A 26,674-nucleotide genomic window follows, 5' to 3' on the forward strand; every position below is an offset into this window, starting at 1 on the left:
AAAGAAACAGCAAGTCTGTCTCAGTTTTGACGAGTGAAGGTGTTAAGAGCAGCTGGAGTTCCTACCTCACACACTGAAACACTTCCCAAAGGAATTGCACATTCTTATCCGAAGCATTTCCTTTTTTGCTGGCTCTGGCACATACCCCATCACACTTTAAAAGGCTCCAAGCTCACTACATCAGCTACAGCAGGCAGCATGCTGAGAAGGACTCTAAGCCTCTCTGAGGTTCTGGATGCTACTCCTAGAGGAAAGTGCACGACTGTTGTTATGCACAACTCTTTTAGATCTTAATTTTTTAATTTCACCTGTCCCCAGAGCTATAGCTGGATGCAATTTTTTTATTTAATACACTGAGCAGAGAATAGTCAGAAGCCCTTACAGCTTTTTTCTGGCTTTCTGTGTATCAGCTTGGATTGCAGTGCCTCACTAGTCTGTTGGCACAACTTGACAGACGGTATCCACAGCAGACACTTTTGTCTAGTTATAGTAATTTCTCGGCTGTATTCTGCCCTCAACCTCTTCAGGAATCCTGGGGCTGCATATATCTATTTTTAAGACACCATACTGGCAGCAGGTAAAGGTTATAGAAGGAAAGGCAATACCACCCATGTTTGCTAGGTCAGTTTCCAGTGTTTTGGTTTTGCCTGTAGGCTGACATTTTATGGTTAGCATTTTTCACATTCTGAGCTGGGTTTTTAGCTTTCTATCTGTAATACGTAAGCCCACATTTGAATGGCATCCCCGTGTAGCCACCAGCAGGGGAGAACTGTGCAGTCATCTCCTTCCACAGCCCTCTTTCCAGAGCTTGCCCTGCACCAGGGTTGGTTTGTTGCAGTGTCCGCCTTCAGTCCCCGTTGCAGTACTACCCACTGCCCCACTCAGAGGCTGAACTGTGGCATTTGGTGAAAGGTCGCTGGCTCCAATTTCAGCCAGCACCATCCAAGCGACTAACATTTCAAATCAGTTAGACAAGGTGTCACCTTTACGGCACAGGGCTAGCCTATATGCCAGTGGAAGTGTGAAGCATCCCTGAGAGCTCTTGTGTAATCTTTATATGAGAGGGCAAATTTCCCACGGATCTGTCAAATTGAGGTGTTTGTTTATTTTTTTAACCTTTCTATGCTGTTCCAACCCATATTACTGAGCGGTTCTCAGGCTTAAAAAGAATCATCACACATTTTTGAAACAATCTGGTTTCTCCCTCCCCCCTTAAATGGTAATTATTTCTATAGCTTAATCATTCAGGTTAATCATTCAGGTTTTTATAATACAGTGGGATCACAGTATTTATCAAAACAGGGTAAAGTTTTCATGCAACCCAGTCTTGTGCCCTTACCCAAGTTTTATTCTTTTCTTTCTCTTCTTGCTCCACTGTTGGCTGCAATATTTCTGGAAAGCTTGGGTGTAGAGTCTGTGTTCTTTACATATTAGTGTAAAAGTTAAGTTCTTACTAAAGGAGTGTTATTTGAGCTGCAGCTCAAAGCATTGTGCTTTATACATACTAAAACGTATCCAGTACCTGTAAAAAGCATTTGGGGATTTTTCAGTTTAAAAAAAAAAAAAAAAAAGAGGCAAATAATGAACTTATTAGCTCTAAGAACACCCTTTGCGCCACTAACTCCAAAACAAACTAACTTTCTGTTAGATGATCTGAACTTTGTCTTTTTGACCAGTGTAAAAGATCACTTGGATTCAACAGTAAAGAAGATGTGCATGTGATGTCTTGATAAATGTTAGAAGCAATAGGCTCACCCCCACCCCATTTCTTATTTGCTAAATTGATTGGGTATCCTGATGGCATTCTAGTTACACAGCAGAGAGATTTTTGCATTGAAAGCATTTTAGTACTGGCCAGGCTGACAACTGCCATGATGAGGAAATAATGTGCAGAATGTAATGGCTGTACTTTAAGCCAGCAGATCTGTTTGCATGTATAATGTGAAACCTGTCCCCTTCTTTTATTAATAGCACCATGTGCTATCCCACAGCTCCCTAAATATGTTATATTTTGGTTTTGTACAAAGTCTGTTCAAAGAAAGAAAGTCTCCTAACCTGGCAAAAAGTGCTCTGGAATATTTGTCCCGTGACATGAATGGTATTGTATACTTTCAGCTAGATCACAGTGGTAGAAAGAGAAGAAGAAATCTTCAAGCTCACTTTCTTCTTCCACCATTCACTTAGAGGACACAGTGCAAAATCTGCCTGTTGCTCCACCTGAGGAGTTCTGCTCACCAGTCCCTCCTCCTCACTAGAATGAGACACGAGAAACATCCCCAAAGCTAAGCACATGGGATGCAAGCAGCACTGAACTGTCTTTGTACTTGTTGCTAGTGTTCAGTGCTGTCAGTTTCTAAGACCGTTGTTTGAGGCTGGTTTCAAAGTAGAAAACCTTAGCATTCAAATCCCTTTACAACTCTCCAAGTAGTGTATTGTTCGTAGGTAAAAAGATGCTTTTAGGAAAATCCAAAGAAATGCTAAAGATTAAAAAGGGAATGCAGAAGGAAATAAAACCTCTGCCTACAGCTGCAGTTCCTATTAACAAAAGCAAAGCTAGGTGTATGTTTTGTTACTGAATTTTGTTTCTGTCTTGCTGGCATGATTTTAGTGCAGTAATTTGGGTTAAGTGAATGATAACAATGAAATTCAATGAAACTTTTTTTCTTTAACTCCAGATTTTCTTGTTTTGCTTGTGGGCTTTCCAGATCTTCTGCTTAAAAACAAGACAGTGCTGCTAATAAGTAAAATGAAGGCTACAACATATAATCATTCTTACTGCCTTATCTGAGTGGGAAGATAGTGCTGTAATTAAAATCTGTAATTCCGGTGTTCCAGATAGCAGGTACCTAGTTTACTGACATTCCCGTCTACCTTCATGTTAGCACCATATGATCCAAGTATATTGCTTGTAAGGAGTTACTGGCAGTATAATTGCAAACTTGGACATACCTTTATTTACATGGTGCACTACAATACCAAAGCCGACGTAAAATTTCATTTTGTGAGTCATGACACAGATATGCTTAAATCAGATAAGCTTCACTTGTAAATTATTGAAGACACAATTACTTTGTAACGAATCAAGCCACAACTCACCAGTACTTCTCATTCATGCAAGCCCTGTAATATTACAAGTAGCCCAGACTAGGAATGAAGTCATTAAAATGGGATTGCAGCAGACTAACTAGCAACAGAAAACATCTTAAATAAATGCATGTCTAGATGCACCCTGCGTCTCCCGTTGATTACCCTGGGATGTGCCATACACCTTCAAAACCCTCCTCCATGGAAAAGGCCAAAAGAGGGTGAGCAAGCAGGGACTAAGGCGATATGAGAAGGGAACTTCAACGCCCGGCGTCACAGCATGGTGGGTGCTCTGCCACGCGGCACGATGGCACGCGTGGTTACTGATGCCCCGTGCCTTCATTTCTGGTGCCTTGCAAATTGCACGCCTTCCCTTGGCTATGCTGAGCTCGTTGCTGAGCGGCAGCTACAGGAAAGCAGTTTCCAGCTGGGCGGCCAGCGCGAGCTTTGCGTTATAAGCAGTGTAACGCACAATTAGAATATGTTACTAGATCTGCACATCACTAATTTCAGTCTGTGGGGAGGACAGCCAAGCAGGGGTTGCTCAGCTGAAGTCCCGTCTCGGGCTCCTTTCCTGCATCCTGGAGGGGCGGTGGAGCCAGCCTGGGGTGCAGTTATTCTGAGCACTCAATCACATGGTCTCAGAAACATCTTAATAAACTCTGCCCAGCAACGCAGCCAACGGCTTCGCCTCAAAATAAAACAGCTACCCAGGATCTCAGCGTGGCAAGAAAGCCTCTCGTCCAGCGGAGAATATAGGAACTCTGGTACCCAGCAAAAATGTCTGACAAAACCCCCTTCGAAACGGATATGCTGACGCTCACGCGATTTGTTATGGAGAAGGGACGCCGCGTTAAAGGAGCGACAGGGGAGCTGACACAGCTGCTCAACTCCATGCTGACTGCCATAAAGGCCATTTCCTCTGCAGTCAGAAAGGCAGGCCTTGCCCACATGTGAGTCCTACCTAGCGATACGGGGAGGAGGAGGAGGTAGAGAGACAGCTGCTTGCACAGCAAGGCTGGGGAGTGGGCAGGGATTCATAAATACATTCAAAATGTCTTTTTTAAGCCAAGCGACTGTAGGCGTGAGTTCAGAGCCTGGATTATCAAGAGTGGGAAGCGGGAGATCTCTCTTTCTGGAGCATTTTGATACTGGGTGCAAGATAGGTGTTTAAACTAACTGCTGTTCTGTAATATTTTAATGTAAAAATGTAAGTCAGAACTTCAATGCACTGTTCACCTCGTTATCCCTTGTAAATGTTGATACTGATCTATTCTTAAATCTACTGTGAATTTGCAAAATATCACAACATGGTATTTTTAATGCAGAGTATCACACCGTGATATTTTCTGCTAACATCCAAGCCTGGTGCTGAGCTGTGCAAATCAGGGCTTGACTTATCTTGGGAAGCTGATGTTCTGCCTGACTGCAGTATAAGTAATGGTCTAAAGCAACAGCCCTGTGAGAAACCACATACGCTACCATGCATGAGTGCATTTCCCCTTCCTTCCTCAAGTAGTAGCAGGGTTACAGGTGGGGAGTTTTAAAAGTCCCTATACGAAAAACAAACATAACAATTTGACATCTAGTGGTTTAGCAAATGGAATAAAGAATTGCCTTAGCAAAGCCTAGGATGAACCGAGCTGTTCCTCACACAGCAAGGTGAAATGGACATCAGTGTCACTCTTTTAATGGTGATCTATCTGAAACTGTTCAGAGAGCTGGAACGTCCTAATAAAACTATGCATTTAAAATATACAGGTTTTGTTATGTATTGAAAGATATGTTTCTGTACATACCTGTGTATGTACATATGTGTACACGCATAAAAAAGACAGAGAATATATTTGTGTAAGAAAGAGAACATTTGTAATTTTTTTTTTTTTTTTTTTTTTTTTGCCATGGAAACACCAAAATGTATGACACTCTGGTTCTTTTTGTCCTTCTGTCGACTATTGGGTCGAAGTCCTCAATGATCTTTGTAAATCATGAATTCAGTGTCTCAGTACTATCACTGTTGCTTTACAGGCAGGGACTGTAGTATGTAGAGAGGACATGAGACATGCTCAAAGTTAACAGCAGCATCAAGCTCCTATGCCCTAACTGTTAAACTATACTTCGTACTTACTAGGTGAAGCTGGGCTGTTTTGCCTCCCTGACCTTTAGAGAAACAGTTGCTTTTATCTCATTTTAATCTTTCAGTATGCAACATCAGAAGTACTTAGTAAGTGGGGAGAACCTCTGTTTGATAGACTAGAGGTGGAATAGCCACCTAGCCACCAGAACACACGGCTACTGTGCTTGATGAATCTTCCCTTCAGAAAGAAAACATCCATTATGTTAAGGAGCAAATGTCTCTTTCTATAAACAAAAGCTTCAGGTGATGAACCAGAAATATCTAACGTATCCGTACACAAAAGTGAGTAACTTGCACCATTCAAATTGCTGCAACTAAGCATGAAATTTCAGAAATGCCCATGGTAAACTTTCAACCACGGTGACTGGCTTGCCTACATCTGCATCTGTGACATTAGAGAGCTCTGATTTTTCTAGCCCCTCTAAACAGGAGACTGTGAAGTGACTTGTTTAATGTTAAAGAGCTCAGCATATATTTTTAACAAATTTGCTATTCAAAAGTAAAGGATGACCTTTTTCCAAGCCATAGACTTAAGCTGGGAATGTGCCTGAAAAACGCACTAACTGGAGAATGGGTGCTTAGCACTCCCTGAAAATCATGGTCCTTTCCAGTATCTCAAACTTGGCACTCCAAAATAGGGTGCTCAAAATGCTCAGTAATTCTGAAAAGCTCGGGCAGCTTTGAACTTTGAGTAAGACCAAAAAAAACCTACCCTGCCCCCAACTAAGGCCTGCTGCTGACCAGTATCCTAGGGACTAATTAGTTACCCCTTTCCCCTTCTTTCTTTTTTTCCCCCCATAATGAATAAAAATGATGTATCTATTCCCTGTATGATTCCTTATACTTCTAAGATGCTGAGACCATGTACATTAGGTCTAAACAGTGCTTCCTCAACTAGCAATCTCAGAAATATGTGTACTACTATATATAGTACTATGCACTATGATATAGTACATCATTAGTATATTGCTAAAATCAGTATAGGGAATGGAAGCATCATTCTAATTCAGCTGAGGATCACCAAATAAAACAGACCTTGATCCTGAGATACAGTTCAGCATGGGGAATTATCTGCGGGTGTCTTTAAAACTTCTGATTTTGGTGTGGCTGGGGACTGAGTGGACGTGGGTTGAAGGACCATCACAGAGCTCTGAGCAGCCAGTGGCAGAAAACAATGCAGATGCTAACTGCCCCTTCTCCTTCCTCCAAGCTGCTGCCAGCTGCTTTGTGGGGCTGCTAGGGAAGCCTGGCACGCACCAGCCAGGCTGTGGGCCCTGGTCCTGGCCTGGAGACTATCCAAGCAGGAGCAAAAGGATGCAGGTAAAGCCCAAAAATGAATGCCATCACCCTTTCTCTTTCTCGTGCATGCTTTTATGTTCCAGTAGCAGCAGCAACTGTCTCCTAATGCATCTTAGCAGTTTAATCCAAAGGTTAGAGGTGTGGGAAGATGAGAGGAAGGACCCACCCTGACTTTTTTTTTTTTTCCTAAAAACCTGTAACATTGGCCTCCCTCAGGTTTCTTGACATTTTTACTTTTCTGTAGGTTTGGTATAGCTGGCACTGTGAACGTGACTGGTGACGAAGTGAAGAAGCTGGACGTATTATCCAACTCCCTGGTGATTAATATGCTCCAGTCCTCCTACAGCACCTGCGTCCTGGTCACGGAGGAGAACAAGGAGGCCATCATTACCCCGAAAGAGAAGCGGGTCTGTGCAGCTCCTGCCTTCAGGGGGTTGTCGGCTCAGGCAGCAGCAGGTGGCACTCTTGTTTCAATTATGAAACCTGGGGCTGGCCCCAAAACCAACCCTTCCCCGGGGAATTCAGGAAATTTCCACCATTACTGCATTGTTTTGATTAGTAACTGTGGTGGATGGCATGGTTTCAACAGCTAAAGGAGACGTGGAGGGTAAAATTATTATTAAAGTTTTGTGAAGGTGAGGGGAAATAATTATTTTGGAGCTTGTTAGCACAACCCAGATCCCAGGTGTAAGTGTACTATTACATTCCCTGACTGCCCGTGTAACGGTTTTGGATTACATTAATATTTAGGCAAGATAAAATGAGATAAGAGGCTGGCCGATCTGGGTTTTATGTTACATGTCCAGAGGAAACACCTGACTGCTTCATCAGGCTTGCCCCAGGAGGGATCCTGTTGCAGCAAGATAGTGGTCATGCTGATGTAACCTACCCTTTCCCCAAGATATCTTCTTTCTGCCTTCTTATCATCAAATCTCACATCACAGGCAAATCCTTTCATTCTGAACAAAACAAAACTTATTTACTTGAGGAAGATGATGGCTTCCAGAACAAGTGACTTCTTTTTTCTTTCAAGCGATTTCTTGCATTGCTTGGCAGCAGATGGCTGCTCCTCTCTATCATCAGATTTTGTGCTGTCTGAGCAGAAACGTGCCCTCTCCTATTTCTCTGGCGGGCCCTGCAGGGAGTGGGTGTTGTGCTGCAGGGCCAGCTGGGCCAACAGTGCAGCCTTCTCTGACAAGCTGTGTCAGGCATGCCTGGAGGGATAAACGCAGTCATAAAACATGGGGTTTGTCAAGCAAAAAGAAATAATAGCGCAAGACTACATATCGTTTAATGCTTCCCTTGCCACTTCTGTTTTAGGGTAAATATGTGGTGTGCTTTGACCCCCTTGATGGCTCATCCAACATAGACTGCTTGGCACCAATAGGAACAATATTTGCTATCTACAAAAAGGTAAGAGGATGAACAAAGTGCACATGGCATGATTCCCTTGGTGAAAGCAAAATGTCTTGGGTATATCAACTTGCTCAGTTTCTTTCGTAGGTCCTTTGAGTGTCTTTGGGATCAACAGAGCTTTGGAAACAGTAGAAGAGGTAACACTTGAGTTTCAGAAGTGCTGAAATGCTGCCTAAATTCCCAGGAAGGGGACACTTAGCCCCATGAAATTGTTAGGTGGCAGCACTCCCCCCTCTCCAGACACACAGGCGCTTAAATAAAACCCTCTCACCATCAGGCAGCCGGTTAGCTCCTTCAAGTGATGCTTTACTTGCTGCAGGAGAGCTGAGGGGTGTCGCGGTGGCTGCAAATGACAGTAATTTGTCTTCCTGGGTACAGACTGGGGAGGGCTGACAGTCACTGGCTGGACTGTGTCATGGTTAGCAGTGTGGTGGCCTCCCGGTGCGAGTTGCTATGCCTGTTTCGGGTGGGAGTTTATAAGCTGGCTGACCGGTGGAGGCCACCTGAGGCTGAAGGAAGCAGTCACCTGCAGCCGCCGGGGCCCTGCCAGCACGTCTGCTCCCGTGGGGCTGCACAGAACAGCAACGGCGCAGCCAACTAACAAACGTTAATAGTGAGAGTCATGCCAAGTCTTGTGATTCGATTGCTAATCTCCCAGCAGTCGGTGTTTTTCCTAAAGCCTGAGCTCACAGTCATATGACTATGGGAGACCCTCAGCCATTACTATTGTGAAGTAACATTTACCACTCTTGTGACTGCAAAGAAGTCTTTGCAGATTCAGGCACTACGATTCAAACATCTGAAGATACGTTTTTAAAGTATACTCTCATCTTTTAACTCATCATTTTCAACTGGCTAGTCCTCTTTTTTTTACATTTCTGGTAGGTATACACTAATCATCACTGTTGAGAATATTCATCTACTAGTAAACCAAGTAGTTATGGCACAATCTCAACAGGGTCGCGGCACAAGCCAAGTGCTGGCATATGGCTGTCCACACTGTTAATGGTTAGTGCAAACCCACATCACAGATGCAGCCCAGGCCAGACAACATTGAGATGATGCCTGGGTATGGCTTGTGGAAAGAGCAGCCCAGGGACTACCTCCAGTACCATCTACCGCCTTGGTTTTTGCAGGGATGAGAGCTTAGCTGTATGGATGCAATCCATGCCACATGCCCTTATGGTAAGCAAAGGGACCCCTTTTCATTTATCTCTCTAAAGATAGCCTAAAAGACTACAGCACCTCCCAACATTTACGGTAGGCAACAGCTGCATTGTCCACTACTCTTAAAGGTGGTAAGCACCATCTTACAAATACTAAATATTAGCTTTCTCTTTAGAAATGTTGTGTTAAGTTACTCTGCCTGGCTGTAAAGGCAAGTGCTCAGTGTGATTAACATAGCTTAGCAGGTTGAAATACAGGTTAGATTTCTCTACCATCTTTAACTCACCTGCTAATGTGTGTAAAGACCATAGACTGCCCAGTCTTCCCTAGGATTCTGCTTCAGAATAGAAACATTTCCCAAATAACAATTGTCATTCCCAAATACTCAAGTTTTCAGTTCATTTTCTGATCTTCCCATACTTCTTGTTGTTCTAATATATATTAACATATTTGTTGTAAATACTGTTTCTAAGTTACTGGATTTCATGTGGGTGGATACCCTTCAGTGCTTCATAAAAAGAAAATTATATTACTTTGTACAAATGCTTCATATCCTTATGAAAGCCCTGCTGCTAGGATGAAGCACAGTTTGTCAATTACAAGAGCAACTTGCCAGTTTTCCCTGGTAAGTTAGAAACAATGTTGAATTTACAGACTTTCACTTGTGTAATTCTTTCCATTAAAATGTTAATTCCAAAGTACACACTAATTAACACACCTTCCTCTCAGACAAGACAATTTCATAGGAACGCTATTAACTTTAAACACTATTAACTTCAAAACCTTTGAAATAATGAAATAAGTCCTTTATTGATTATTACTGAAGGGTAGTGTGAAAGGAATAAAAGTGAGATATTTATCCAATGGATGAGAATCACTTAAGAAAGAAAATATAATTTCAAGCCATTTAAGGTTCATTAACATCATTCTGGAAAAGCTAGAAAAAAATGTAATTGCAAAGGGTTACCGTTAGCACCTGTCTGATACTTGGTACCTTCCAATTCTCAGATGTTTGCATGACTAACTTCCTCACCATGTCAGCACCTTAATTTCATTTCCAAAGGCACACCCTCCAGAACTGAAATATTTGTCTCATTTTAGAAAAAAAAAGGTAATCAGCACTTTTCTACAAAGACCAGACTTGGCCAATACATTTCAAACCTGAAAAATCATTCTCTGGCTGCTCCCAATCCAGAGCCACCACCATGGTGGCAGGTACCATTGCCTCCTGCCAGAAAAGCACTGCATCAGTTTCTTAGCAAAAACCACCGGGAAATAAATACCATATTAGGTTTATTAAATTTTCCACCTGGCTTTTGCTTTCTGAATCATGGGTGGTATTGTTAAAAACACAAGAAACGTCAGAAAAGTGGGGCTGAGGGATGAGCCTTGCTGAATCAACGGAAGTTAGAGCAAGGGATAAGACCTTGATAGTCACTGCCGTTGAGGGTCTCTCAGCTGCTGGTGTGTCAGGATGTCGTGGCAATAAATATTTTTTGCTTGGATTCTTCCCAGTTTTTCATGCCACTGAGCTGAATCTATAACTCTCAATCCATACTGCACATATACGCTATGAAACTCTGCTGCCTTGTTTCATTCTGGTTTTAATTTTTAAGTTTGCCCAATGCCTCAGGTGTATTTACTTCCTCCCCCGCACTGTCATGAGGACAATGTCCTCCCCTCCATGTAGTCCCTTGTGGAGAAGGTGTAAGAATTCAGGGCAAATGCAAAAGATACTCATGAAATACGTGATAAAAATGGAGGCCTGGAAACCAAGTCCTTCCAGAGCTGCTCCCAGTGCTGATGAGAACTCCTTCATGTGATGTGGGCAAATCATACATGCAAAAATTTTCATACTCAGCTATCACCTGAGGCCACCCCTATAGCCAGACTCTGTAGACCTTGTTTCATCTGCTTCACACCAACAACGAGCCAAAGTGACTGCATCAATGCTTGTCAGAGCTTCTCTGCAGTTCCTCTGCCTATTTCAGTGCCTTGCATAAGGACTTCTAAAGAGATTTCACTACCGCCATCTCATAGTCAAAATATAATAGAAAGGAAATCCATCTGTGCACCAGAAAGAAGTGAAAATATTCAGCAGCTATCAGAGTCTACCGGCCAGCTTAATTCCCTGGTTTGTTTCACAGTACATGGTACTTGGCAGGACAAAACTCCTGCAGTCCTAACAAAGAATTATCAGCTGATCTCTAGCTTTTTTGCATTCTGACAAGCTCTGCAAAATGTTTGTTTGAGGCTGAGCTTTTTTCCTTCCTTTTGGAAGCTGGCTCTTGGAAACACAGATGGAAAAACAAGTGAATTCTGCCCAACTGTCCATCTCCCGAGGGAGGAATTCCCCTATTTTTTTCAGAATAGTCAACAAATATGTGGTTTCTCAGCCATATAAACATAGAAAATGCATTTAAGAGATAGGACTGAAAAGGTCATCTCAGAAAAATGTATTTTAAATCAATAACACGTGTAACCAGCAGTTACATATACTGTATATACACCATGTTCTATAAAACAAACGTCTTCACTGTATTTATACAAAACTATTCTTTATTTAATGACGAAAGCATACAAAAAGCTAGGAGAATTATAATATGTTTGCAACTAGTTGTGTAAATGTATGTTTAATTCTGCATTTAATGTTGCAAATAATTAGTCTACTATAGGCAACCATTGCTTTTGGTGTTGAGATGTATGTACCATGGCAATACATTTTGAAAGAGGATATGCTATGTACAGCATAATAGTTGGTTCTGTAAAAGATTGTTTAGCAAAGGATTAGCCACTAACAGTCAGTATTCAAAGCTCTGGAATATACAAACAGGGGTTTTAACTAGTCTTCCTTCATTATGTGCATTATAACCTCTCTGAATAAGAAGTTTGACATAGCATAATTCCAAAAGACTGCACACCAGATGTATTTGTACATGCTATATTTCAGCTCCCATGAAAAGCTGGTTGGCAACTGGATTTTTTTCCACAGAATAACTTTGCAAAATAATAATAAAAAACTTTGAGCAAAATACAGCTAAAAAACTGTAAGTGAAAGTAATAAAAGTAATAAAATCTTCCAGCTGAAAATGAAAACATTTTGATGCGGAATTACTGTCTTCATATGCCAAGAAAGATGTAGTTTTGGTGTGCCACATCTCAGTTTCCTCTAGATGTTGGCATACATCAATGAACAGGATCCTCAGGTTACTCTTAGCTTTCCACCTTGCTAGGACCCTGATGGGCACCTGGAAAGTGCCTTGCCACGCAGCACAGCAGAGAATTTCTCTGTTTGTTGGAGGAGAGGTGTTTTCCTTTGGAAAATATCTGTGGAAAGCATTCTTGATTTTTTAAGGAATTTACTCAATATGCATCAAATATTTTATTTCCTACACAAAAGAGTCTCCACTGATTTTTATTTTTTTAACCAGATATTTTTGGCTAGACCTGCTATTTCTGTTTAGCTGCTACTCAATCTAATTAAGCCCATGCAATCACTGAGGAATTGTCTGAGTTTGGAACAACAAAATGCTAAGCCAGGTTCTGAAGAAAGGATCTAAGGGGGTTCTCATTTTAATTCCTCGTGAACAACCACCAAAACATCCACAGAAGACCCCCCACAACAGACAAGCTTTTAAAGAAACGTTAGTATCAAGCATTCCCTACCTCCTTTGTAGTCCCAGGAGGTGAAGGCTGGAGCCAGTCCTCCCAAATACTCTTGGCTGTTCTCCTTTCTTACCCCATCAGTCAAACTCTTGTAAGCCGTGGCTGAGGCACACCCCCAGAGCTGGCTGGAAATATTTGCATCAGGTCTGCTTGGGCTATTGTTGTTCAGTGATAACCAAAGTGCCAAATCAAAACACAAGTCAGAAATTGATTAAAAGCATGAAGTAAAATGCCGTGTGAATGCTCTGTGTAGTTATATACACATACCTGCACATACTCACACATTACATATGCAAATGCAGTTGTTCTTTTATACATAATATGAACATTTATATCACTTCAATTACCCATCTGTTCACCAGCAGAGACAAATGCACAATCTTGGTTCCATCGTGTTGCACCATCTACCCTTTTATTCTGCATTACTGGAAGCAACTTTTCTGTAATGTTAATAACTGCATTCACCTCACAGTTATTCCCTCTGAGGGGTGTCAGTATGATAGCTTATGTTTACATTGACAGAAAATTAGTACCTCTGTTCTGTCTCAGATTTCTGATGATCTTGAATTAATAGACTGGGCTGTAACGCTAAGGTATCAGCTTTGTTGCAGGTATCATATTGATTGCATGACGTGTAAAATAACAAACTCTTAATGTCCTGTCCCAGCATGAATACGTACATGTACCAAACTTGCCCTGAACTAGTGGGAACAATCTCTATTTCAGTTGTTTCAAAGGCCTGTGTAGATACAAAAAGGAAATCTGCCCCACATTATTATTGAAGTGTTGTTTTTATTGTTTCTCACAAGAATTTAACCTTCAGTCCAATGATAATTTTTCCTCAGGAAACAGACAACGAGCCCTCTGAAAAAGACGCTTTGCAGCCCGGACGCAATATTGTTGCTGCAGGCTATGCCTTGTATGGCAGTGCTACACTGGTAGCCCTCTCCACGGGGCAAGGAGTGGACTGCTTCATGCTCGATCCGGTACAGTCATGGTGTTAATCACATTGCCACTATCTTTTAGACCTTTCCATGCGTGGGTTTACTCATTTCTTTACTCCTTGTCTCTGTAATCTAGGCAGTATACACAATTCTTTTTTTCACCCACATCCTGGAGCATCCCACCTCCACCTTACAAGTATTTAATAATACATGAGTATGTCAGTTGATTTTTCCTCTGATTTTTCCACTCAGTGAGAGTTAAACAGCGTTTGAAACCCTGTTCATTCAAACCAGACTGCTGGGTTTTACAAACACTTAAGAAAATTTACTCTGAACAGTGTCTTTGCCTCCACTTAAAGGACTCTGCTTTTTTCTTGTTCTTCCATTTTCTGTCTGTAGAAGAACCTCAGCATGTTAAGTGTTTAGCCTGGGGCAAGGACCATTTTTTGATACAGTTCATGCAAAGTGATGTCTTCTTTCCGGAGTGCAATTTAGTTTTATGTCGAAGTCCTCTAAGTTGCATACCCAACAATTTGCAAAAGCACAACCATACCCATACAATCGGACATGTGCCACCCTTCGGTGCCCAGACCAGGAGCCCAACAAGTGTTGCTGGAGGAATGCAGGAAGAACACTGCTCATTTGAAACCAGCATTAGATGTGGGAAATAACATGGGGGGGGGGGGGGGGAGGGAGGGGAGAGGTTGGGGGGGGGGGTGGGAGGGTGATGAAAGGATGCATTATTATCAAAACTCCTTTTAACCTTTATAAATAGTCTCATTCCAAGTGGGAAGAACTGGGAGCTGAACTGCTCTGATTAGAGACAGAGGAAGAGAAGGTGGAAGTTGCACTCAACCTGCCGACATCAACACCTGGGGGTAGCCGACCACATTCACTTTAAGATATTTAGACAAAACAGGCAGGAAAAGTTCAGAGATCAGACGGTCATTCTTAATTTGTAACCTTATGATTTGTGGACAGAGATTCACAATCAATCTGCTTTCAGGGCTGACTAGTGTTCTTTTGATATGCTAATAGAGTCAAATTGGGTTTTGTTTATAGTACTAATATGACAAGTTTTCATGAACTTAATGCAGATTCTGTGCTTGCTGCTCTCTTTGAAATACTGTGAAGTTATACACAAGACTAGTGCTGAAAGGACCAAGCTGTGCTAGTGTTTCTGCCTTGTCTAGTGTGACAACTGTTACGGAAAGTCAACAAAATTTTCTGCTGCTTGCTAATAGCCGGTCTATCCTGTTCTTCTGTAGGCTCTCGGTGAATTTATTTTGGTGGACAGAGATGTTAAAATCAAGAAGAAAGGGAAAGTATATAGTCTCAACGAAGGTTATGCAAAGTATTTTGATCCTGCAATGACAGAATATTTACAAAAGAAGAAATTCCCTGAGGTAAGAAAATATTAGCACTGTACCCAATGTTCTGTGTGCTGGCGCGCTAGCAAGCACACAGTCCTGGCCAATGGAAAAGGATTTGAAGGCCTCACTGAGTTCAGCCCCATGTAAGCCTTTTGTGCCATCAGGTCCATTTCGGGTATATGTCTGTTTTTTTCCAGTGCCCTGATGTCTTTTATAACTTAAGACTTCAGTAAGTAAATTCATTGCTTGTTTGTCACTGTGTGGAGGAAAATGTGCTGTACATGAAGAACCAGGTTCTTCAACAAAGCTCTGAAACTGTGCCAGCAACATGTGGGGGTACCCTTGTTTTCTAGCTTATCTGAATATGCAGCTCAGTCATATGTGCAGCTAGACATTTGGGGCTAGATTCTACATACTGCCCAGAAGGTGCTGGCAGGGATCTGGATGGCATCACCTTCTCCTTCCTGTACATGCTTGCATCTGAGAAATGCAGTATCACTCTTGCACTCTCTACTTGCATCATATGGAGCACAAACCAACCCATAGACTGACAAAAGCCAATGGTGTGAGGCACAATTTCACTACATTCTGTTGTTAAGGGAATTATACTGTATCCCTCAGAGACGTAAAGCTGAGAACATCCCATGTCTGATGAACTTCCTCATGTGGACATACAGCTCTGGATGACCTCTAGTCAATGCTAGGAGGACACAATACAAGCTCTCAATGTGGAAAGCTGGAAGCTCTCTAGAAGGTGTGGTTATGTGACCAGTAAGTCATAACAAAATATCATGATTTAGAATAGCTCAGGACTGAATTTGTCCAGGAAACTGGTTTTAATGCTCTTCCTGTTAAAAAAAAAGCCATAGGATTATTTTTTAAGCTGTAAATTGTCGAGAATACTTACACAGGGCTCATGTAAAAATCAATGTATCCAGCAGAAAACTTCAGGGTGCTGTACCAAGGAAGAGTTTAAACCATAGTCCTGTGAGAAGCTCCTTCTGAGCTGAAAATCTGAATTTACTACATTGGATATAGCTACAATGCTGACCTCTTATCAAAACCTCTTTTCCACATTATCAAGGTTGTAGCTACAGAGGGTGTCATATCACAGTATTTTAAATATATTAATTTTGAATATTTGAAGTTATTTTGGAACTTGGAAGTCTGCTTTCAGTCCAGCTGTGAAAGAAGCAGAAAACTCCTCCAGCTGGGAAAGAGAAGGAGATCTGTGCTTCTCACTCTGCTCACGTTATGCTGCTGAGCTATGTGTTCAGTATAATGCACTAACACTGGATTTATTAATTTGTGTTTTTGCAAACCACCAAAATGTTGTTTAAAGTAAAACTCTTAAACAAATAGTTAACCCCAGGCAACTATAAAAAGACTGTAGAGATTTCAAACTCAGAAGAAAGACCAGAGTTATTTCACCACAGGCTCGGTGAGGACAGCTCTATCATGTGATTCACTAAATCCTGTAGGTTAGGATGTACAGGAGAAACCTCATTTGCAAACACTATTTTATCTCAAATCTGTGCTTCATTTGAAGAAAACCTATTGAAAGTGTTGTTGCACTAACACAACAGAGGTTGGCAAAACGTGTTTTTGTTACTTTAAAGCAAGCAGCGCAGTAGTGCATTGGTTATTTGGGGCAGGGGAAGCCTCCTCAGTGATGCTGAGCAAGCACATTGCTTTGCTGCTCTGAGACGTAGGGTTGTCTGCGTGAGAACAGACAAGGCACCAGTGTTATGGCCACAAAGCACAAGGAAGTGCCCTGCCCATCTGAAAGCTTGTTATGAACCAGAGTTTTGGAAACAGCATAACTCAGTTCCTTGATTTAAAAAGGACATTATATTTGCATTGTGAGAGGACAAGAGAAAGAAGGTGTTGCCACTCTTCTATAGCATGAAACCTCCTTCCTGGCATCATCTGTAAGCCTTGCCAGCTACAGCTACACTGGTGATGCTCCCACCTTCCTTCCCTGCAGTGCCCAGGTGGACCATTACACAGCTTTGGTCTTTTGTCTTCCTCTCTGCAGCACACAGAAGGGCAGTGGGGGGTATCTGCTGGATACCCTCTGCCTGTGACTTGAGGAGGAACTGACATGTGGGGCATGGGGGACCCCTTCTTAATCAGGCAGGCCACTCTCACACTATGGCCTTTTGGCCACTAGAAGCCAAGAGACTCAGCATTAATCTCAGCTACTTGCCACTTTCTTATCCCTTTTTTCCTTTGATCCTACTTCTACTTCCTCCTTCCTGTGGTTCTTGGTCAACAGACTGTTCAGATGACTCTCTAACATTGCCACAGAAAACTGAAAAGTTAAAAATAAAACAGGCAAACAAAGTAGGATGTATGTTCTCCACAACATGTCCCAAGTACTGTATCACTGTCATTGGCGACCAAATACTACAAATCAACCGTTTATGTGGAGAGGAGAGATTTTCCCTTACTAGCTAACAACAGCATCCTAGATCAGGCAGTCTAGACTACAAAGCCATGTTGACCATCAAAGTTTCTTGTGGACCATCATTCACCTAAGGCATCAATTCCAAATTAAAAACACAGGAAAATTGTTGCTGTTCTGCAGGTCAGCTGTAAACCTCCTACCATTGTTACACAGATCTTATTGGGAAATGTTTGTCTAGACACATCTTTTCTGGAACGAGAGTGCAGAGTAAAGCTGATTTTTTGTTAAGCATCACAAAATATCCTGCTGCTTAACCATCTTGAAGAGCAAGCTGCTGTTTGCAAGGCTGCCTGTAAAGCAACACATTTACTCCAGTCTGCACTGTATAATGGGCACTGCTGGGCCAGAAATTGTTTCTGCACAAATTTGACTCTAACTCCTTCTCAAAGTGGGTTTTTCTTCCAGTAATGCTTGCAGGGCCCTAGCCTTTAGCTGGCACTGGTTCACTGATGGTAGAACTCAGAAACATGCTGTGGGCATTGTCGTACTTTGCTTTTCCACTTATTTTTATCTTTGCTTCCTACGGCCACAAGAGAAGTTGAGTCTCATCACAGCTTGTTGATTGAGAGTCATGCGATGGAGACTCCCTGGTTAAGGATTTGTATTAGCAATGCCATCAAAAACTTATCATCAACAGCACCTTTCAGCATGAAGCATTCTCCTGCCAGCCAGCCCGGCTGTGCCCAAGTGACATAAAAAAGCTAATAAAAACAATGTGTTTTTGTCACTGCATCTGTATGTGGAGCGAGGGATGCGGGGTGTTGCTGCTGTAGTCTGTAGTAAAGACTTTTTCCCCCCCCCACTCTCCTAGTTGTCATAGTTATGCAAGAAAAACACGGTCCTGTTCTGCTATGGAGGAACATAGCTGTCAGAAATGAGTAGAATAAAGAAGTGAAAAAGCGACTTCTATCACATTGTGAAAAAAAAAATCACAGGACCTATCTGTTACAAGACATTTTTGTTCCTTTGGGTTAAGCAGAGAAAAGCAGCAGAAAGGGTGAAAATAAGAGCAATCACAAGTTTACGCAAACACCATGGACGCCGACCAAGGGAACATCAAGGTTCTCCAACTGTTTCATTAGCATCAGCTGAACCAGTGCAAAGTGCTCACTGGGCAAACACACATATTATCGTTACTCAGAACTCAGGATGAATCTCCCTAGCATTCATGCTCTGTTATTTTGTTTGAGAAGAAAGCCTGGGCAATATGCCAACACACATGCAACACCTATTAACTTTCTCATCTGTAAGAAAAATACACGAGTGACCAAACTAGAGTAACAAGAAGTAACATTGCTAGTAACTGAAAGGACTATTTATTCCTCCCATGCAGGTAGCTGGATGCTAAGAAGGGAAGCGAAAACTTTATTTCAGTCTGTGGTTCAAGTGATAATTGCACCAGAATGGAGGACTTTCTCTTCTGTATTTCTCTCAGCACAGTCTCAGCATTGTATTTCTAGCAGGTGAATTTCTATTAGGGTAAGAAGCAACTAAAACTGTCAGTGGCATCTCATCAGCTTCACATAACAGTGTCCATGTACACATAAATTGTGTAAAAGACCTGCACATGAATAGGAAATCTAGCACATCCCAAATGTATCTGATGACTTGTAAACAGGTGGCTCAGCTGTGCGGCTCATGGTCAGTAAATTTTATACATGTGGATTGCAGACTCCTTATTTGATAATGTCGTAGAAGCAGGCCTTAGCAGTCTGTTTCAGGGCCTGCTTATGGTCGATACACTATGACTTTTCTTAGTGTTTAACAAACTTTTCTTAAGACTTGCTTCATCACCTTCTGAAACCATAAAAGAGAGCTCTTCCTTTGACTGTATTTTTGAAGGTAATTTTAGACTATAATCACATCTTTCCCTGAAAATTGTCTTTTCTTAAACTGCAAACTTGCTTTGGTCTCTCTTTAACACCTCTTAAGGTGTTTTGTTCTGAACTCAGATTTTCACAGTTGCAAAGTCACAAGTGCAAACAGCTGTGAGATGCAAAAGCTATCATTTGAAGTCTAAATATGTAATTATTTGATGGTAAGCCGTGAAAAAAAAGGCATTAAATACTTAAAAGTATTGTTTAGTTGTCCCCAGAAATAATAGGGCCAGGTTTAAACAAAACTAAATATAAAAGCTCCAGGCTGTGTCTTACCCATTGAGTCTTTCATACTTTGTATTGTTTTCCTCTGAATTGTCAATAGTTCTCCTAATGTGTACAAGAAGAAAGAAGCGTGGAAAACAGCACAACTACAGTTGAACAAGGGTTATTACCTTAGCTGGAACAGTTCTCTGTTCCAATTTTACTACCAGCTGTATCAAATATCCAAGTCTTACATTTAGTGGCTTAGGACTCAACTTCCTAGTGTTGTGTTGCATTATACTGTGTAGAGAATCTCTTCCCATTTTAAAAGAGAGTAAACATCAAAACCTCACAGTTGCATGGAAGAGTTTGAAAAAGTGATTTCAAAATATAATGATGTTTTTCTCTATCTGTGTTTTTTCCTCCCACTTGTGGTTTTTTTTCTCCCAGCTAACCTCATGATTTTGCTGGGAAGGGTCACTAACTTGTGATGTCTGAAGGTCTTGGAGCTGGCATTGCTGAACAAGTTTTCTATGTATTTCTCTGGTTCTAGTATCAGCACAAGGCAAGCTTTATAGAAAGCGCTAAGATCTTTTATTAGACAACTGATCCAGGCAGAAAAAAACATGCAGAGATCTTTTCAAACTTGTAGCATTGCAATACACAAATATATATGTGTGCTAAATGTTCATGAAGTCCCATCCTCTATTAATTTTCTGGGAAGGCGCAAATTCCTCCTCTACTTCATTGAAGACAGAGTGAGAGATATTAAAAGACCAACAGACTTCTTGGCATAGTAGCTTCAAAAAGCTTTCCTTCAGTTTACATTTGTATTGTGTATCTCTCTTTCACAAAAGTACGGTGACATGTCGCTTTTCTCAGGTGGAACTTATTTGGTGTATATAACTTCTATTTGTGCAAGACACCTTGCTTGTCTTCTATGTTTCCTACCTTACCATTTTTATGATCAGTAAACCTGAGACTGATATGAATACTTCCCTGATTGCTCTCACTAAAATGACCTCTCCTTCAACAACATTAATTTCTAAGCTGCAAGCAAGGAAAACCACATTCATTAATGAATTGCTATCTCCCAAACTAAGCTGCAGAATGAATGCTATGACCAATTTTACAACTTGACAAATAAGCTAGAAGGAAAAAGCTGGAATCCTCTGGGAATGTCCTCTGGGACGTGTAGCAAAAAGTGACACACCTCCTCATGACCTGGCTTAGGAACCAGTGAAGGATCAGCACTCAAATGGGTACATTGTTCTGATAATGTGAAGAAGTTTTCGCGCACTGTTTGCAGCCCTTGCTTTTTTCACAGGCTGGGGGTTGATGCCAAATTGTCCATTTAAATTACAGGCACCCTGGTTTCCATACTGTGAGTGCAGCTCTTTAAAGTGGTTATTTTAGAAGCCCATAGACAATCACTACATCTTACAAAAGGCTAAGCTTCAGGCTGGTTTAGGCATTACAGTGTCCATAAGCAGCCATTGATTTAAGCAGCTTTGATTCCTGTTTTATAACAAAATTACATTTTGCCATGCTACTAGCTGTCTAGCCTGGTAGATATAATGCTTTATGTTTTTCAGGATGGCAGTTCCCCATATGGTGCCAGGTACGTGGGCTCCATGGTAGCTGATGTTCACCGTACATTGATGTATGGTGGGATCTTCATGTACCCTGCTAATCAGAAGAGTCCTAAAGGAAAGGTAAATCATTTGACATACTCTCTGGTGAACTTAGTCAACCTAATACCTCTGGTTTTCCTGGAGATGTAAAGGAATAGTTTAGATATATAAACAGATAACAATTTTCCACCCCTGGAGAAAATTATTAATGGACATGATCGTCAGCAATCGAATTGGCAAGAAATTCAGGCAATTGCCAATTTAGGCCAGAAATTTTCCTGTGTGCTTTTATATTACAAACTACTCAAATGGTTTTCACTGCAAGGGCTTTATTCATTTATCTAAAGAGAAACATTCCAGTACCATAGAAACCCATTCAGATACCTAAGCACAACTGGCAGATACAACACAGGCCTATGGAAGACCTCTGCACTTTATACTGGCAACTAGAGTCCAGATGGCATATGCTGAACTCCAGACAGGGTTTTGTCCAATGTTAGACAACCAAGTTTGCCTACCTAACGTTTCCAAAAGGTACTGAGCTTGCTATCACAAGCCCTGCAAACACAAGCTTCTACTAACTGATCTGAAAAACTCTGTCAGTGGATAGTGAGTTTCATGCATGCTGAGATGAGTATTCTGGGAAAAGATCATCCCCCATTTGGATGCCTGTACAAAACAGACTGTGACTTAATGCAATGCAATGCAGTGAATCCCTGAATCTGCTGGGCCATGGACCACAGTCAACCTCAACTTTTCTCCTGCAACACCAGATACCCTTATTATCAAACTTCTTAACAAATATATTTTAAAAGAGATTTGGTTATACAGCTGATCTGTGGAATATATGGACCACCAGTAACCTGCAGGTCATCCTTAGGAAATGATTGGCTCAATGCATAATATATTAATCATGTTGTTCTGACTTCAAGACCTCCTTCTTTCCTGGTCAATACCATACTTAAAACCTTCTACTCAAATGTTTTTGTATCCTTGGCTGGTATGTACAGGAATCTACCCTCATAAAACTACTTGTCCTGTCTCCCACACTGGTATCAAAACATCCTGATGTCTAGGGACAGAGGACTACTGATTCCATCCTGGTGATCACATATTTGTCATAAACACAGCAGATCCAAGTGGTCTGTGAAACAAGGAGAACAGGAAAAGAACTCTCTTCAGAATACACAACAGAAAATATCTACATGTTTGTCCAGGCAAATCTGATTTAAATATTTGATACATCATCCCAGAAACCACACCCCCCCCCCCAAAAAAAAACCCAACCAAAAAACCCTACCAACCAAACCGCCATTAAATGGTGTGGATCTGTTTGTGTAGCAGAGCAAGAGACAAAAAAGGAATTTGCTGTGTGTGAGAGAAGTGGGTTTGCTGACTGGCCTCTTCAAATTAAACTTTTTGTTTTGAAATCTGTGTTAAACCATTGTTGAAGAGAAAAGATGAGAAATAGGACAAAAGAACAAATGTACAAAGTACTTATATAATTTTATAGAAATCAAGATTTCTGCAAGAGTTAGCCTACATTGACTACTGGATTCATCTATCTTGCACTCCCATAGTAGAGAAAGCAATGAAAGAAGCAAAACCGTACTATCATTACAAATAAAAGTTTTCTTCTTTCCTTCTCAGAGTGCACGTGTATACAGTTCTTTTCACACAAAACTCTTCTTGCTGGAGAGATGATGCCTTTGCGGCAGGTGCCCTGATCATCATCCCCTTGAAAGACAGTCTATGCACTTGGATAGAGAGCTGAGAGGAACCAAATGTCACTGGAATTGATTCAAAGGCTTTCAAGCAAATGTAAATGACATGCATGTAGGCCCCAGCATATAGTGCTCCTTCAAGTTAAAGAAAGAGAACAAAATACTTAATAAGCAATGCAGAACCAGCCAAATAGATCCTCTTTTCAAATCAGATATGTTAAATAATATTTTTTATGAACTTAAGGCTTATAGTTCTCTATTAGGTGAAGAATGTTAAAACCTATCTGAAGACAGAGACCATTTGAAGACCCCTGAGTGCAATTGCACTACTACCTGAAGGAAAACTGCTTTCCTTAAGCCATGTAGTCACAGTTAAGCAAGAAGAAACTCAGCACATGGTTCCACAGTGGTACCACTGCTGTTTTCTGGCTCATGATCCAAAAGTTGGCCACACACTAAGGGGAACAATGAAGGCTATTGGTCCTATGTTGCCTGCCAGATGGAGTCCTTGTACCTGAAGTAGCACTTCAGTGGGCTTTAAAGATAAGAATGAAGGTAATATGCACTATTTAAGTTTGTGATACATCATGGTTTTATTACAAACAGCGTGATAAAGGAATGATGGGTAGTAAAGTCCTGTGTCCGACTGTCGTAGTTTAAGCCCAGCCAGCAGCTAAGCACCATGCAGCCACTCACTCAATTCCCTCCCACCCAGTGGGATGGGGGAGAGAATTAGGAAAAAAAAGTGAAACTCCTGTGTTGAGATAAGAACAGTTTAATAGAACAGAAAGGAAGAAACTAATAATGATAATAATAACAATAAAAAAAAGACAATAATAATAATAATAATAATAATAATAATAAAAGGGTTGGAATATACAAGTGATGTACAATGCAATTGCTCACCACCTGCCGACCTATGCCCAGTTAGTTCCCGAGTGGCAATTCCCTCCAGGCCAACTCCTCCCAGTTTATATACTGGGCATGCCATCACATGGTATGGAATACCCCTTTGGCCAGTTTGGGTCAGCTGCCCTGGCTGTGTCCCCTCCCAACTTCTTGTGCCCCTCCAGCCTTCTTGCTGGCTGGGCATGAGAAGCTGAAAAATCCTTGACTTTTAGTCTAAACATTACTTAGCAACAACTGAAAACAACAGTGTGTTATCAGCATTCTTCTCATACTGAACCCAAAACATAGCACTATACCAGCTACTAGGAAGACAATTAACTCTATCCCAGCCAAAAACAGGACACCGACCCATTTCTTTGTCTATATAGGGTTGCATTCTGTCACGTTTGCTTTTCCCCAGAAAACAGTCTCTCTTTTGCACCTGTGAAAAGCCCTTTAAACATACTATGTACTAACATTGTCGCACATGAGCGCTTCATAGACCATCAGATTCAACTAAACCTACAGAAACAATGTCTGTTAAAAAATAACCAGCTATCATCTATGTGCTTTTAAATGTAGAAACTTTTGGCATGTCCCAAATAAGTCTGCATTCCATCAGACCATAGGCACCCCAGAGAAAACATTTTTAAAGATGTGAACAGATATCAGGTCCAAACCAAAACTGCCTCCATACCAAAAGGGAAAATTTGCTTTTAATAGTTACTGCAGTTACTTCTGAAAACAGTCACTATCCGGAGGAGTTCAGGCCACTAATATCTATTCACGTTTCTGAAGAGCAGCAATCAAATCCTGAAATTTGAAACTGGGAGCATCAAGTTTCAAACTCCAAAATATCCTGACCAAACACAATGCGATTACCCCAAGCTTTGAGGTAACACATAAAGCCTGTACATGAGAAGAGATCTGGGCTTTTCTTTCCCGGTACTGTTAACTTAGCTGTCTTAACTGTTTTGCTGATGTCTGTGGGCCCAACAGCTACTTTTGACTTTTTTGACAAAATACAGCTTTGCTGGTGCTGCACATCAGTATGTCAGCTTGGAAACAATGGTGGTGATGCTTGGATGCAGGGTCAGTACACTCTTCCTCAAAACAGAAGGTGTTAAGGGAGGTAAGAGGAGAGGGAAGAAGGAGGGGCAGATTGAGAGACATTGCTATCTAGGTCAATTGATGTTTGGTAAAAATTTTCCAAAATCACAAAAGGAAGGTTAGGTTCTTGTAAGTCCTTTGGTGTAATTTTCCCCAAAGGCAATCATGTGTTCCCTCTTTCTTTTTAGCTCCGACTTCTCTACGAGTGCAACCCTATGGCTTTCATCATTGAGCAGGCAGGTGGGGTGGCGACTACAGGGACTGAGGCGGTGTTGGATGTGAAACCTGAGAGTATTCACCAGAGAGTCCCTCTTATCCTTGGCTCTCCAGAGGACGTGCAAGAATACCTTGCTTGTGTACAGAAACACCAGAAGAGCAGCTAAAGGCTTTTCTACATCAGACCTTGCTCATTCGTCTTCAATCTACAGGAAAAGCTGTACCTTTCAAGATGGTGGATTCTAGCAATTAGCACCCATCTCTCAGTGAAAATCCTACTTTATGAGAACTAGAAAAATAGTGAGAATGTTTGATGGGAAAACCAAAAATTTCATTTGCAGACAAATGTAAAAATCCTTTAAGTCTGATTTATGCAATGCAAAAGTAGAGACAGAGGCCTGATTATTAAACAGAAGTGACTTATTTTATATAATATTAACAAAAGGAAGTGGATTGTGTCAGTACCCCCATTTGATCTGAAGCTTTACATCTGATATTACACAGTTGGCATTGTTTGACACAGGATTGTCACATCAACATTCGCAATGCCATTATCTGGATTTTCTGTCAGAAGTGTTGTTGCAGTTGCTTTTTATCTTGACAGCCCTGAGAAGACCAAAAGTCTCATGCTGTCTGAAACAGTGTTTTTAAGCTCCAAATTATATATGTCTTCAGTAATTAATAAAGATAAAAAGGCTGCAATGTTGCCAGGGTATTTCAATTCTTATAAGAACAGGAAAATGCCTTGTGCTATTTAGACAGGTAAGCTTTAATGGCACAAATTACAATAAGCCATTGCTATGGATGCGACACTCAAATCATGCCTATTCCCTGTTTATCCCTTGCCCTCTGCAACAGAACATGAGCTATTGCCGCAATGCGACTGCTACACCTCCTTTTTTTTCTACTTAGAAAGGTTCTCATTTCAGATTGAAGCTTGCCCTTTTATATATATTATACTGCTGTTCCTAGCCACTTCCAGCACACTCGTCCTGTTGGTGCCCTAGTGCCACATCTCAGAGTTGACACTGCCTAAGGAGATCAGGAATCAGCTCTGAAACTAGCAGGCATTCATTGGCTAATGAGAGCAAAAATTATTAATTAAAAGAAATGTGTGATTATGTTAAGTGATAAAGGTGTGAAAACTGGGCTTTAGGTCACTTTAAGTATTAGGCATCCCGGTACCTTTATAACCCTCCTGTCTGATTATATGGACGTTTCTTTTGGCAACCATCTTGTCCTAAGCAACTCCTGCCCCATCTGCTCATTTTCACCCCTACTCCACGTCCCCAGCCATGCTGGTACAAGACTTTATTAAGAACACTCTGTGAATTACATTAGGACATAGATAGGAGTTACAAATACTCCTGCCAAGAAACTCCAATGGTTATCTTTAAACTTAAAACTGTGTTCTATTATTTGTAAAGAGGAGGCAGGCTGAATAAAGGCAGACAGAAAATTATAC

At 41.3% G+C, this 26,674-nt stretch overlaps 1 protein-coding gene across 1 annotated transcript; it reads left to right on the plus strand.

The window, feature by feature from the left end:
- The first annotated feature begins 3,672 nt into the window (after positions 1–3,672).
- On the plus strand, positions 3,673–25,915 carry LOC115336766 (fructose-1,6-bisphosphatase isozyme 2). The gene is made up of 7 exons (XM_030004282.2): positions 3,673–4,037; positions 6,765–6,927; positions 7,841–7,933; positions 13,615–13,755; positions 14,982–15,119; positions 21,233–21,352; positions 25,182–25,915. The coding sequence occupies exons 1-7, from the start codon at positions 3,865–3,867 to the stop codon at positions 25,374–25,376; spliced, it is 1,023 nt and encodes a 340-aa protein (XP_029860142.1). The 5' UTR covers positions 3,673–3,864; the 3' UTR covers positions 25,377–25,915.
- Positions 25,916–26,674: the final 759 nt, after the last annotated feature.

The sequence above is a fragment of the Aquila chrysaetos genome, chromosome Z (genome assembly GCF_900496995.4).
Source record: "Aquila chrysaetos chrysaetos chromosome Z, bAquChr1.4, whole genome shotgun sequence".
In the NCBI taxonomy this organism is placed as follows: domain Eukaryota; kingdom Metazoa; phylum Chordata; class Aves; order Accipitriformes; family Accipitridae; genus Aquila; species Aquila chrysaetos.

Bases quoted from the DNA above. Each gene is read 5' to 3' on its own strand.
- LOC115336766 (XM_030004282.2), top strand. From the start codon at position 3,865: ATGTCTGACAAAACCCCCTTCGAAACGGATATGCTGACGCTCACGCGA. The intron at 6,928-7,840 runs GTCTGTGCAGCT...CTTCTGTTTTAG, and splicing joins TTACCCCGAAAGAGAAGCGG to GGTAAATATGTGGTGTGCTT. The intron at 15,120-21,232 runs GTAAGAAAATAT...TATGTTTTTCAG, and splicing joins AAAAGAAGAAATTCCCTGAG to GATGGCAGTTCCCCATATGG.